The sequence below is a fragment of the Colossoma macropomum genome, unplaced genomic scaffold (assembly GCF_904425465.1).
Source record: "Colossoma macropomum unplaced genomic scaffold, Colossoma_macropomum, whole genome shotgun sequence".
Lineage (NCBI taxonomy): Eukaryota > Metazoa > Chordata > Actinopteri > Characiformes > Serrasalmidae > Colossoma > Colossoma macropomum.
Genome location: NW_023494785.1, coordinates 19249861 through 19265346, shown reverse-complemented (window position 1 = coordinate 19265346; position 15486 = coordinate 19249861). Strand labels below are relative to the sequence as shown.

The window sequence follows — 15486 nt, the reverse complement described above, 5'->3', positions numbered from 1 at the left end:
GGCATTCTGATGCTATTTATAATTATAGTGATAAAGTGCCCTATATTATGTAATATGCTCTTCTGAGCACACTAGATATAATCAGTATTGAAAGAACACTGAAAAACTGCATGTTTTATTATAAAGAGAGCATAATTAGGCCCATTTATTTGAATTTTGCACAGTGCAGTGGGTTAACCACTGAATTAAAAACACTGTACTCATAGGTTTGTTGGTTCACTAAATATAGTGATACACAATAATATAAAATGTCTTAAAGTGTAATGTTATATAATTGCCATACTGTCTATACCTACATGGGATTACTGAATTTTTAACAAAACAACATAAAAATGTATATACATACATTTTCCCTCATCATGCTAAATTTAGATGTTGGACATGAATAGATTAAGGTAAGCACTGTTGATCAGAGCACAATGAATTTGGACAGTCACTCTTTTTCTAATGATGATGGTATACCTTTATGTTCATATTCTAATCGTGAATGAGATTAGAAAAATGACAGAGATCACAGAGGTGAAAAGAAGCCCTGATTCCTATTTCCTCCAGTGAACCAGTGAATGTTGTCCTAGAACGCAGTGCCACAATTGCATCATGATGGCTATTCCACAGAAAGTTTTCAACAAGGAAGAGGATGGCGACACACCCTGCATTATTGGCACAACCTGAATGGTCCACATATGGGGTCTACTATTGCAATAGAGGGTATAATGTAACATTTACACACACACACACACACACACATGTTTAAGGGTCGGTGAAAAATCAAACAACTACATAATTTTCCATATTTACATAATTTACCTCAAATGCAGGCAATCAGCCAAGATATCTTTGGTGTCCAATTTTTGCTTTTGTTAGAACTGGAGCTGCTTTTTTAATGCTGCTAACAAACACAGGAAGTCAGTAGTCACCTTAACTGTTTCCAAAAATATATGCCAATTTCTTCATATATTTACTTCAAAATATGCTGATAAGCTATGTGAACTCATTTGGGAAAAAAAAAAAATTACTAAAATGGCATGTATTCCTGTAGACACATCTATACTAATTGGAACCACATTATTATCAGCCTAACATCCAGTCTGCTTTCTGGTACTATTCTGCCAAGCAGTCATTACCCCAAATTTTCTACTGATGCAGACACATGCAAATTGTGGCTTTTGGCAACGAACCACAAACTAGTATGAGAAACAGTTTTTCAGTAAAGTTACTGTGCAAAATCTACAACATACATGATGAACATTTTTCACCTGACAATTACAAGGAAAGTCTTCAGTGGGATATTCTAAAATCTAAAGCTGTACCAAGTAAATCTCTATGGATGGCACCTTAAAAAAGTGGATCCAAGATCTGAGGTGAGCGCTGTTCACTTTTTCTCCATCATTGGTGTGCTTACTCACTGTCATGCCATATCTAGATAAGAGGTGGGTCCAGCATTCAACTGATACATGTGTATATTCAGGTTTGAACATATATGGTTGAGGCTCATTTGTTCAGAAATTGTGGCCCTCAAATTCATAATCAGACACTGTATTGAGTGCACTTGCTTGGCTTCTCTATCTACATTACCCTACAGTTACCCTGTGTTGTGAATTCCCTCAGCCCATCTTTGATCATCTTGTGCAGAGTTATAGCAAACTGTGCTCAGGAAAGAAGTGATTGCAGTTATTCTAAATGACTGTCCTTCTTTTATCTACACAGCATTTTTTTAACGTTTTTACAGTTCACAGTAGGTCGTACTGCGTTCTAAACCACAATGATTTGTCTGCATTACCTTAATTAAGACATGGTTTGAGTGGATTCAGAGAGGTTTTAGGCATTTTTTATGGAAATGGTTTGGGTGACTATTGACCTCCAGTGTCTGTTATCAACATTAGAACTGGAAGTACAAGGCTACATTAAGAAGCAAAGTTTGGACAGCAAACACTTGTTTCCTAATTGACTGCTTTTAGAGAAAATGGAAAATCATGTAAATTTGATTTTTTACTGACCTATTCCTTTAAGGCCATCAAAAAGTTACAAAGATATAAACACAAGTATTGGATGTTTTGCTGTGTGAGCAACTTTGTGAGAAGCAAGTTTGAAAGCCTAGTGGTTTATCGTTATGACTACAAGATACAAGCTATATGATGCACACATCTACAATCATTTCACAATCTGGACACATCACCATACCATCAAGGTCCTACAGAGGCATCAAACTGAAAAGAGGAAGCTGGACTGAGTGGCAGAGACCACATGTTACATAGACCTGACTCAGGTCTTGCATTCAGACTTACAGACATGGCCTGTAAGAAGAAGAAGAAGAAGAAAAAACTGCTATGTCACACTTTCTCTGTTCCCTGGTTCTCAGTATAAAAAGCAGAAGAGATCATTCAGAACTCACTTTCCATCCCGTAAATGACTTCACCACCCTTGACTTCACCTCTTATAACATCTCTGTCTTAATCATAATCAGATTGTGTCCACTGTATCATCCATTTCATCTTAATTCAATTATCATGTGTTGGGGAGTGGCTGAGGTTAAAGAATTAGCTACTTGGTTTGTTTTGATATTTTAGGAGCGTGAATTATTTCAAATGAATGACATTAAAGCCACAACTGAACATGTTTCAGACATAATATTCAGCTGTGCTCCCCCTAACTGGCTATTAGCTAGTCAATCAAACATAATACTATTGGAATGGATTTACATCTCCAATAAATCAGAGAAAACCGAGAACACTCTAACACTGCAGTACTATTCTAAAGTCATTTCATACTTTAATTCAACTCAAACATTTATTGTCTCTGAACCTTAACTGGAGATATTGTTTTACTAATGGTCAGTATCTGTAGCCCCCGAAGCTGTTATTCCACTTCAGATTGACTGATTTCACAAATGTATGAAAGCTGCATCTGCAGTGGTTAAACTCTGACACATATACAGTGCTGTGCTAAAGTCTTATGCAGTCAAGAAAACTGATTAAAACTCTTTATCTTGGCAGTAACGTAGTAAGACTTCTCAGTGCACTCGAGCCATTCTACTGGTTTGCTGAGCTCCATCAGCAGCAAACCTAATTTAATTTAAGAAAGGACTGATTAGCTGAAGCAGGTATTGGATTGTAACTGTAAATACCAGGCTTCCTCAATGAGAGCTTTGGAAATGGTTAAGCTAACACAAAATCTGATTACTGATTTGTAATATTTATGTTTTTTGAGAACACTTTCTGTCCAGACAAACTACTTCACAATGTCTCAAATGCCTATAACATTTGCACAGTGCCACTTACTTTAGTATGCCCTGTGTCTGCTTCATGCTTTTAACAGGCGTTTTTGTTTAAACATTCATTATTAAACCATCCTTTTCTGTTCCTACAAAATGAAAGAAAAATGAAAAGTGAAAATCATTTTTCCTAAGAACTAGGAAGGAGCTTTGCCACTGTTTTGTAATTCAGCGGAAACATTTTAAGAATTAATAATGAGAGAAGAAATTATATAGAAAATGAGTAAATAACATATGAAAAATAACTGCAAACTGTATGCAATAACTGAATTTCCAGAGCAGAGGAACTGATCTAATCAGTAGCAGTATTGCTATAGATCTATGCTATAATACATACCAGCTTAATATCTGTGCTACATACCACAGTAACTCTGTTAAGATCTAACATCTTTTAAAGATGAAACACCATTGCCATTGCAATTTACTCCAACACTAGGCTAGGACAGGAAACCAGCCCATTATGTTGAGGCTAGTAAAACGATATATTTTCACAAATGAGCAGATGTTGAAGTAATCAATATGTAACACTTAATATAGCTGAGTGTTTCTTAATCATGCTCTTGGGGACCCACTGTCCTGCACAGCTTTAACTATTCCCTGTCCGAACACACCTGATCCAGTTCATCAACTGATTATCAAGCACTTCATGAGCTGAGTGTGTTGAGACAGGGAATAGTTGAATCTGTGCTAAGAACTGTTATAGGTTAAAAAAAAGAATGTACATTGCTGTATACCTAAAATTGTGTCAGGTTTGGTGGCACCTGACCCCCGGAAAATGACCCAGAACACAAACCATCTGTCTCTTACATGGCTCCCTTAACTTTTTGGTGGCTCAGCAGCTGTTACGTGTGATGCTGTGAAGTCAGCTCTATGAAGGACACTGAAAGCTTTATCAGCTTGAGCAAGCTCATCATTTTATCGTTACTCTTCATGATCCACCCATTCTCACAGTCTCATGGTCTTTCTGTCTCTCTTCTCTACAGATGAAACACTCTAAGTTCCTGGAAGTGAGTGAGAGTTAGTTAGACCGCAGCCCCAGATAAAGCCAGGGCTGCGTATGTGCGGCATCCTGTACAGGCCAGAGACACACAAACCTCACATCCCTTGTGGCACGGCCCGCTGTGGCAATAAACAAAGAGAGAAGGGAAGCTGAAATATGGCACAAAAAGCCCTGAGACAAGCACTGTATGCCACTGTTTACCAGAAACCAACCTGACAGCTGAGGGAGATGGTCCTTACGGAAACAAGACAGTAAAGAAGACTGGGGACAGCATCAAGGGACAATTGTTGGTGCATATTTTGCAGGTTTCATGCATGATTCATGGCAGCATTGGCTAAATATTCAGACAGGCAATTTATTCAACTAAGCAAATGCAGATTGTGATTCCTTTTCTGAACATTTTTAAAATAATTGTGATGAGTTTTTGAGACAGAACAGTACTTAAGGAATGGAAAAGCGTCAAGGGAACGTTCTTGTAAAATATTTTCCAGCTTGCAGGCATGATTAATGGGAGCCTTGGTTAAACCCTTAAACAAACTGATTGCATTAACATTTATTTACACATAGCTTCATCATGCTTCAATCAGTATCAATCTAAAAAGCGAGGGTTAGAATCAGTTATGCACAAAACTGCAGTTTCTGTTGCAATCACACCTTCACTACAGTGATGCAAGTACTGCATCTATAATATGGCTCAGTGGTTGGGGTATTGGTGACTTTTCTTTTGATCTGCACCCTGCCTGCTGAGAAATGGCTTAAAATGAAAAAAAAAAAATTAATAACTGGACTCAAAACCACAAGGGTGCTATGAAAAAACAGCTTTGAAGAACTGTGGTACTTCTGGCTACCATCTGACCCTTAAACTCATTCTTATTCAAGCAAAACATCCCGCTCGTACGTCAGTCACACATCAGCAACATCAAACGACGATGTGCATCTGGCCCCTGATGAATGTTGCAACCTGCTACATGTAAATGAAGTTGTTTTCTTGGGCTTACCGAATGCCCAAGTGCTGTAGTATGGATGTTTAGAGCAGCTACAGTGCATTGCAGGGTTACAAAACAACCCGCAGTAAGTCTTAAATGTACTATGTGAACTATAACAAGTGAGATTAGAAGAGAATAAGATCCTACAATATTTGCTAAAATCAATACATTTATGTAATGGTACTTCTTCTCTGCTATCTTCTGGGCCATCTAGGACCCAAGGTGTTGGAAGACTTCGTTTTACAGTGGCATAAAGTGGATTCTTAAGGGCCTATATGTGGGTTCGCATGTAAATTCCTTTTTACTACATAACTTGCATATTTTTTTTCATAATAATATCTCTTAAGATTAATAATTGAAAGATAGTTTGCCATGTTAAGCACTTAATCTCCTGAACTTAGTTTTTGAAGACAGGTGATAACTGTAAACAGTTAGTGTATTTTTACAGTAAATGTTTACAATAACATGCTGCTTTCTTACATTAGGGTTTGTTATTGCATTTGAAAATGAAAATGTAACGTATAGAAATGAAAATGTAACGTATATAAAATTTAAATGAACTGGGTTCAATATTAGATAATAGTAGATTAGCATAGATTTGACATTGTATATAGATATAAGAAGTGGAGTCAATAAACCAATAGTTTTTTTGCAGTGAGTTGTGCTATATTTATCTACAGAGTGAGGTTATCTACGTCCCCATGAATTGAGGTCAGCAATGCCTGTGCTCCTTACTGTAGCAGGCCCTGATGTAAGTGTACCCGTGAGTAAGAATCACCTGTACTTGTGTACAGTAAAGTACTGGCAACTACACTAACTTTTACAGCAATTATTAGAATTTGATTATGCATCTAGTTTACTCTAGTTTACCACTTTTTGTATTCTTTAGCTGTAAAAAATGTCCAGTGTTACTGTAGACATACTACAGCATACTGCTCTTCACACTAGTTATGTGATTTTATTGTTTGAAAATTGCAGTAAAATTACTTATAGTCTTATAGCACAGTACTGTATATCTACAATACTTGTAAATCATGCTGCAAGCAACTTACTGTAAATCTTACAGCATTTTTCCAGTGTATGCATTTATTTCATTTCTTATATAAGTACTACTTACGGAGACAAGATAGGTCCACTGAGCTCCACTTGCTTTTTTCAAAACCTGTCATGCCTTAGTGATTAGCGATGTTGCACTGTGCTAAACAGCTTGGGGTTCAACATCTTACTTAAGGACACAATGACAATGGTCAAAATGGTCAAAGGAAACACACTTGAACTTCTGGTACTAGGTCAGCATCCCTGAATTCCACCTAAGGACTGAGATAAGGACCCACTGAGCCTACTACTCTAACCCTTCTCACAGAAATACACATCAATGGCCCTAGAGTGACCAATGAATGCATTTAGCACTTACTCTCCCACTTATGTTGGGAAAGAGAGGGTTATATAAAGAGAGGATGAAAGAATCAATACAATGAAGGACGAAAGCGTACACTACACAGATATTTGTACCCATCTTGTATGAGTACAAATTGTTTTGTTATTCAAGGGCTTAGAAAGAAGTTACAACAACAGTAGAACATAAAATAAAAAAATAATTCAACTTCATTGCAGCCATTAAAAAAAGGGAGGCATTTATGAAAGACATATATATATATATATATATATATATATATATATATATATATATATATTTATTTATATATATATATATATATATATATATATATATATATATATATATATATATGTATACAGACATTGTCAAGGAGAGAGAAAGAGAGCAAGAGAGCAAGCGAGAGAGAGAGAGAGAGAGAGAGAGAGAGAGAGAGAGAGAGAGATGGGGGAGAAAGCGGTGAAAGAGGAAGTGGGGAGCGGATGTTTGGGTTTTCGAGCTCATTCATTTAAAAAGGGCTGAAAAAAAGAGAAGAACGTAGAGAGAGAGAGAGAAAGACACCTGAGTCAACCGCAGACTTGCACGCTCTCACTGGCTTTCCCGAAAGTGAGGGTCTGTTAAGCGCTGAGAAAAAAACAAGGTGAGAGGATGAAACGCCCATTGACGTCGTAAGATTACAGAGAATGAGGAGACAGCGCGTATTTATGTGTCTGTGTGTTTGTGCGTGTGCGAGTGTGCTTGAGTGTGTGTGTCAGTGTGTACGTATGTATGTGGCTTAATGTTGTTTTCTGCTGAAGTATGATCTCTGACAGATACTGATATAACACAGAGATACAGGCCAGGAAATTCGGTTCTACCAGTAACAAGATTTGCCAGCTTGTGAAATGTGTTGATTAATTAGCATATCCTGACAGTTCTGTTAGAAAACAAGGGCAGAGAGAAATAGAATCACTGCATGAAAAAGCAAGCTGCATGCTAAATAAACATTAGACCAGCTGTAGACCACGGCCTGACTTAAGTGAATATATTAATGCAACAGCCCTTCAGATGGTGTTAGGGATTCCCCCGAGGAGAATCGGCAAGGCCAAGTGGACGAGGGCATGTTAAAACCAGTATTGAAACAAGAGCCAAGCGTTTTAATATGCAATGCATTGTAAGGACATAAATTAGAACTTAGCAAAGTGCACTTGACCTTTCTCAAGGACCTTTTAGGGTGAATTTGTACACTCATACAGGGTCTCATTTGCTTACTTAGACAAAAAGGTTTTGGACACGTTGACTAAAAAAGGCTGTCAATATTGCATGACAGCAGGTGTCACTTTTGAAAAGCCAAGTTTCACTCACATGAGCACACAAAGAGCAGTACTTTCATAGTTGCCATCATGTGGGAGGATGTTTGGGTCTTACAGTAAGGGTATGTGTGTCCATGCATGACAGAGCATTATATGTGTTCATCTGTAGCCTGGCCCCTCTCATATGCTCTTACACTACACATTTTCATTGTTTCACTCAGTCATAATCATCCTGCATATTCACCTTTCCCTTCACAACCAGAATGAAACCTCAGCACTATTTGCCTATAGCAATAAAGAATATGGCTCTGTACCTTTTTTTCAAAAGGTTTTCTCCTTTGAGTGTGCAGAGATGATCAGCTATTCTGTGTTAATATACAACCTGAGTAAATACATTATATGCACTCCAGTTTTGTCTCAAATGTTGTTCAATCACTCAGCTCCTGGATCCTCACTTCTTGTGACTTTAGCACTTTTCACTACATATCTTCACTCTCTTTCATAGACAGTCTTAAAATTGGCCTAATGTTGAGAAAATGATGACGGTATGTTTGTAAAGTGTACCTTTGCACCGTAAATGTCTCATGATAGTCTCGAAAGTGACCCTTGGAGTGAACACAAGATAAGATCTGCTGTGCTCCCATCTCCACTTTTGAATTTCACCTTATTCACAAGCAAATGAGTATACAGTGTAATTACAGAGAACATCCCATGTGCTCAGCCAGTCAGCTAATCTGTCCCAATGTCTTGGTCACTCCCCGTTTCCCTTTGCCTCTCTCTTTCGTCCTCTCTCTCTCTCTCTTTGATGCATATATACTACTCCCCTCAAAATATCACAATCCATAAGAACATGTCTGCTTTCATTCTAACATACTTGCAGTCCTAAACCTCGTTCACTTATTCATAAATTTTTTTCATCCGCACTTGTGTCAGAGAGAGTCAGTGTGATGAATCAGAGCCGATAGGAGCTACAGGGCAATCTACTTACAGGAAGTGAGATGGCTATGAAGAATGTGCAGGGCAGATTCCTCAAGAAACAGCCTGAACATGGCATGTTTAACATGTGTCACTGGAATCTAAATCAATGAAGGGATAATCCCTCACTGTAAAAGTAAGGCACTTTTTGAGAGAAAGAGCAGCCATACAAGTAGGAAAACTACAACAATGTTAGCCGAGCCTACATAAACTTGGCGTTGATTCTAGGTGTCTTGAAGTCAAGGCATGGAATCAGCATAGTTCCTGCATTTTTGGCTTTCATACCCATACCTCATTCCCAAAAACCCAAAGAGTTTTTATTCCAAATATATATCTTGATTGGAAGTTATAGTACGCAAGATACTTTTTTGAAAGGCTTTTATCAGTACAGTGCAATCTTGGTGAAGTATTGAGGAAATGTGTGTGCTGTGTTACGCTCTATGAGCACTTGAATTAAACAATGACAAGTGTACTTCCTGGCGGTCAAATGACTTACGTGTCACCATCTTCGTCCTGGCGTGTTGCCAAAGCAACCTCATTCAGCAGCCGATCTGCATCCTCATAGAGATAAAGGGGTACACTCGCATATGGATAAGATGAGAAGCACGCATATTCTGTGACGATACCTAAAGAAAATAACCAATAAATTAAACAAATATATGCCAAATATAGCTAACTTCTACAGTCTATATCAAATCACCAGCACTGTGTGATGATCTGGATAAACTCAGTTTTACATATAGAGTATTCACAACAACAGCATTTAAGACAATGATAAAGGAGATTATAGTCATATTTAACATGCGTAGACCACTGAAGTACAATAGAGCTGGATGTTTCTGAAATGATTAAGAACAATGGCCCAGACTAAAAACCTGGGTAAAAAAATTTACTTTCTATCAGCTAATATGATAAATGACATGTTCTCAGATCATATTATTTCCTAGTTATAAATAGCCTTGTGGACTCATCCGCAACTGTGGGTCGCAGCTCAGACGCATGTGCTGACCCACTGACATGTTTTGCAAGAGACTACTAAGCAAACCTCATAACTTCCTGTTGATTGGCTGAAAGTTTCACAATGACAAACTATACTGGCTGGACTGACCATGACTGCGCAATCTTCTGTTTGCGACACACACACACACACACACACACACACACACACACACACACACACACAGATGGGGGGAGGGAGAGAGAGAGAGAGAGATAGAGAGAGAGAGAGACAGAGAGAGAGAAAGAGAGAGAGATAGAGATTCATAATGAATAAACCGAACAATGAAACTAGCCACCAGATTCTCAGATTGACCACTTGGCCAATGGAGATACAAAACTTTGAGTGAACCTAGTGTGCATTCCATAAGAGCTGTTGGAGAGCTACAGTATCAATAACAGAAAAACTGACCAGCACAAATGCTAAGAACTGAGCTTGACTATAAACGGGAGAAAATGATGGAACTGTATACATTTTCTAGTATGAGAAATCTAATCTTAACACTTTAATGCTGATGTTAATGAATGCTAATCTTAAGTCAGCTGTAGTCTGGGTCTATGACAGGTCTCCTTCTAAGACTTGTAAACACGTTCAAGGCGAACCGGTACTTTCAACTCACTCAATGGACCCAACATCTCGTCACATACGTTATGTTATATGATAACACACACACACACACACACACACACACACAGACTCTTTCGCTTACAGTGTCCTGGCGCGCTGTGCTGTTGGTGACCGTGGCTGCGTCTGTGCGCTCCTGTCACCACCGGACTCGGCGTGATGCGGTGCGGCCGCGACTCTGTGCTCAGTCCGTTGTGCGCGCTGTTGTACCTGGTCACTTTCACAGGACTCGGGCTTCCTGTAGAGTCTGTCTGCGGCTCTGCCTCCGAGTGATCAGCGGCTGTTGAGTCCACCGGTAAGGGCCGTTTTCTTATCGGAAGTTTGAAGGCAGATGGCTTCGCTGGCTCACTGGCGCATTTCGTTGGGGAGGGCTCGATGCCCCCCTGCGCGCCGCTGTCCGCTCTGACGGCGGGGGACGCTGCAGGGGAGCTTCTCAGGCTGCTGTCCGCCTCCCCTCGACTGCCTCCGCCGCCGCCGCCGCCGCCGCCGCCAACGCGCTCTCTGCCTTTGGTCCGCAGGTCGAGCGGCGCAGACGGCTCGGTGCGGTCACCGCTCATGGTCATGGTCAGAAAACTCTCGCTCTCAGTCAGCCCGCCGGCATCTTAACACACTCCTACCCGTCCACACAGCAGCAGCTGTCCAGGACAGCCCATGGCATTGAGTCTGTGTTACAGCTGCTGTTTGATAAAATAAAGAAGAAAAAACGACCGAACTGACACTACAAGCTTCCTTTTTTCAGTCTTATGGACTCTTTTAGTTACTGGAGCACTCAGAACTAAGTCACGCAAAGAGTTTAACAGTAGACGTTCACTAATCTAGTGAAAACTCAATGTTACAAAAAAACTAAAAAAAAACTTGTCTCATTCTCACAAAGCTGTTCTAGCTTTGATCGCGAATGTGACGCACGTGCATAAGAAAGTACACCGCTTTGCTAGAGGCTAATGCTCAGTGCTCAGTATAGAATGAGACAAGATTGAAAACACTGCACACGTTGAGATGTCCTCGATTAATCTGAAGTCAGCTTCTCTCTTTTTCTCGCTCTGTCTCTCTCGTACAAACACACACACACACGCACGCTAGGGGCTTCCCCTTTTCACACGATTATTTAGTTGCTATGAGCTTACAAAGCGAAACCACCATGCTATCAGCTGTAGCTCACACCGCGCTAGAATACATACAGCCGCAGTTCTATCCGTTCTACTGTGATCTATTGAATATGATGGTTCTATCAGCAGATTGAGCAGAGAACTGTAGGCTGCTCGCCCAATTTGACCAGCGGTCATCAAGTTCATAACCAGCTGACTCCCTGCCTGTATGAGGAAAGTAGTGAAATCACTGTGACTCCCGGAGGCATGTCGAGACTAAGTCATCACCCACAGAGCATTCGGAGGTTACTCTCGCTGCTACGCCCCAGTCCGTCTGAGGTGGGCTGCTTTTTGTGATTAGTCAACGCTGCAGCTGGATCTGACCAGATATCACTCGTTCCCCCTGCAGTTTGTGCTGTGTTGTGTTAGTTTAGCGTTTGTCCTGTAGATCACGCTCACGGTTTCGTTCGCTCTGAATGCAACGCAACATGTAGTGCAAGAGAGGCTTTTCGGCTCTCTGTAGTTCTTTCTCTAAAGTGTTTGGTCTCGCCTTATCGCCGGTATGCGGCGGTAGGAAGCGGGCAGGCGGGGATCTCCCCTCAGCTGTTATCGGGAAACCTCTCTGCTCTCCGCCTCGAGTCCTTCCTGTATTCTCAAAGGGTCAGCGGATCAGAACAGTACATCGCTCTCTCTCTCTCGTTATTTGTTTTTTTCGTTCTCGCTCTTTCCTTCCCTCTCTGTTCCCTTTTCTGCCTCTCTGTCTTCCACCATCTCTCTGTTCTTTCTCTCTCCTCTGTCTGTTTTTCTGTCTCTTTCTCTATCCGTCTTTCTTGCTCATTTCCCTCCACTGCTTATATCATTCTTTCTTTCTCTGTCTCTTGTTCATTTTGCTGTATCTGTTTATGGAATTCTCTCTTCCTATCTCTCTGTTTTTCTCCTGCCTTTCTCTTTCTCAGCCTGCCTGTCCATCTGCCTGTGACTATCAGTCTTTCTCTCTCTGTTTCTCCCTCTCTCTTCCTCTTTTCTCCCTCTCTCTGGACTCATATGCCTGGTGACAGCAAAAGGCAAATTCTCACATATTATCGAGAAAGCACAGCCTCCACTCCTCTTTACCCCTTTCCCCTTTTAAGGCTCTCCTCAGCTTATTAAACGTTTGACATTTAATCCGCTATAACCTGTTGCCATTTTAACCTGTTCCAAAAGAATGTCCATTCTTTGCCATAATGGCCTATCGAAGGGCAAAATCTGTCCAGTTGAGATCCACCCCTCTGGTCTTTTCACTCCCACTCACTCTCTAACACTGCCTCAGTCCAGGGTCTCACTCAGCTAAGGGCTTTAATTTACCTGGGCTCGTTTGGGACTTTCCTGCATCATAAGAGTGAATGGAACAGCAAACGGAAAGATTTAACGAGCATTTAAAGTCCCCAAAACACCGTGAAGAAGCTCTGGTGTGGTTTGTCAGTTTATGACCTGTAATATCATCTTCATGCCACTATAACATACCTCTGAGAATCCAACACCCATGAGACCACAGGCTGCAAACAGAAGTGAGAACCTCAAACCTCAGCATGAAGAATTTGCATAATGCAGAGAGAAGTAGGTAGTTTCCTACAGGACAGCAGGGCAGGCAGGTATGAGAGCAGACAGGGCCCAAGCACAAACCTAAAGAAAACACCTTTCTTATTACACTAAAAAGCATTGTCACATTCCCTGCTGGTTGTTTATAGTAAAATTGCTTTTGTAAGGCCTGTGCAAAGTCTGTTTCAGCAGTAAGCAATCACGAGTTACATGATTCTAGTTGTTATAGCACTTAGGACTGTCATGATCAGGAATTTTTGTGCTGATGATTAACTGTTATACAAATAATTGATTGATGGTATTATTGTATTACAATACAGGCCTAAAGTGGCCAAAGTGGCTGATTAGCCACTTTACTCAATGGCTATGTTTACTTAGTAGCTAACACTGGTGTACTGTCAAATCAGTACTGTGCACACACTCACACCAGTGTCTACAGTTGTGCAGAATTAGAACTAAGCAAAGCCACATGTTCTTCATGTGAGTGATAAATATATGCAAAAAACAAAACAGTCAAATAAACAAACTTTACTCAGCGCTGCCCTCTAAATGTTAGAGCAACAAGTTAAAACATTTTTGTTTTCATAAGTCCCATTATGTCTCAATAAATGCATTTAATGCTTTCTTTTCTTTTTACATTTATTTACCTCTTCCCACCAAACTCAGTTCACATTTTGTTTGTTGCAGCATAATATGACTGTGAAATCGAGGTTAGTTAAAATAATTTAGATCATCTTAAATAACTGTGATTATCTGAAATAACTGTGATTGGGCGATTATGTAATAATTGTGACAGGCCTAACAGCACTGCAGTTCAGTCTTCAGAAGCTGAAGTTTATCTATTTTGATCTTTACCACTTTACATGCAAAGTCTGTATTATGCTGTGGCAGGTCTTTAAATGGGAAAGATAAACAAACAAAGTAATTACATTAGCAAATACAGCGGTAAAATGTAACTATATGAACACATCTTAGTGTCTTTAATACACTACATGGATAAAAAGCATTGGGACACACCCCTTGATCATTGAATTCATTTAGTCCCATTGCCACAGGTGTATAAAATCAAACACATAGCCATGCAGTCTGCTTTTGCTTTTGAGAAAGAATGGGTTGTTTTAAAGAGCTCACTGAACTTGAGTGTGGTACTGTAATAGGATGCCACCATTTCAACAAGTCAGTTCACAAAATTTCTTCCCTCCTAAATATTCCACAATCAATTGAGAGTGGTATTCTTGAAAAATGGAAGCGTTTAGGAACCACAGCAACTCAGCCACGAAGCGTCAGACCATGTAAAGTTACAGAGCAAGGTCGCTGAGTCCTGAGGCTCACAGTCCATAAAAGTTGCCAACACTCTGCAGAGTTCCAAACCTCCTCTAGCATTAACATCAGCATCATGCCATGAGTTTCATGGCATGGGTTTCCATGGCCGAGCAGCTGCATGCAAGCCTTACATCGTCAAGCACAATCTCAAGCGCTGGATGGAGTGGTGTAAAGCATGCCGTCACTGGACTCTGGAGCAGTGGAAATGTATTCTGTGGAGTGACGAATCATGCTTCTCTATCTGGCCTGATAGGCGAGTCTTGGTTTGGCGAATGTCAGGAGAACTTTACCTGCCTGACTGCATTGTGTCAAATGTAAAGTTTGGTGGAGGAGGGATAATGCTATAGATTTGTTTTTCAGGGGTAGGCCTAGGCCCCTTAGTTCCAGTGAAGGGAAATCTTAAGGCTTCAGCAGACCAAGACATTTTGGACAATTGTATGCTTCTAACTTTGTGGGAACAGTTTGAGGAAGTCCATTTTCTGTTCCAGCATGACTGTGCCCCAGTGCACAAAGCAAGGTCCATAAAGGCATGGCTGCGTGTTTGGTGTGGAAGAACTTGACTGTCCTGCACAGAGCCATGACCTCAACCCAAACAAATACCTTTGGGATGAGCTAGAACAGAGATTGCGAGCCAGGGCCTCTCATCCAACATTATTGTGAGTGACCTCACAAATGTTCTTCTGGATGAGTGGGCAAAAATTCCCACAGACACACTCCAAAATCTTGTAGAAAGCTTCTCAGAAGAGTGGAAGCTGTTATATACCAACTCCATATTAATGCCTATGGATTTAGAATGAGATGTCATGAAAGCTGCTGTAGGTGTAATGTGTAGATGTCCCAATACTTTTGTCCCTATAGAGTATGTAGTTTTGTGTCTTAAAGCTCTGTTATAACAGGAGACCAAAAACAGTTCACACATCAGAAGTCAAGTCTCATACATTTCCAATTCATGTTTAAGA

The 15486-nt window shown here is 40.3% G+C and overlaps 2 protein-coding genes across 3 annotated transcripts in view; one reads left to right on the top strand and one right to left on the bottom strand.

Annotated features, from left to right (window-relative positions):
- Positions 1 to 12181, bottom strand: part of bcl3 (BCL3 transcription coactivator) — a 30314-nt gene extending 18133 nt beyond the window's left edge. Inside the window, exons 1-2 of the mRNA XM_036586088.1 lie at positions 10627 to 12181; positions 9417 to 9546 (exon numbers count right to left, since the gene is read on the bottom strand). Of these exons, the coding sequence (XP_036441981.1) occupies positions 9417 to 9546; positions 10627 to 11104 (608 nt within the window). The 5' untranslated portion in view covers positions 11105 to 12181. The remainder of the gene's footprint in view (positions 1 to 9416; positions 9547 to 10626) is intronic.
- The window catches only part of cblc (Cbl proto-oncogene C, E3 ubiquitin protein ligase), a 31099-nt gene continuing 26348 nt past the window's right edge, over positions 10736 to 15486 (top strand). For both annotated transcript variants that reach the window (XM_036586152.1, XM_036586161.1), the window contains exon 1: positions 10736 to 10836. The gene's annotated coding sequence lies outside the window, so the exon portion shown is untranslated. The remainder of the gene's footprint in view (positions 10837 to 15486) is intronic.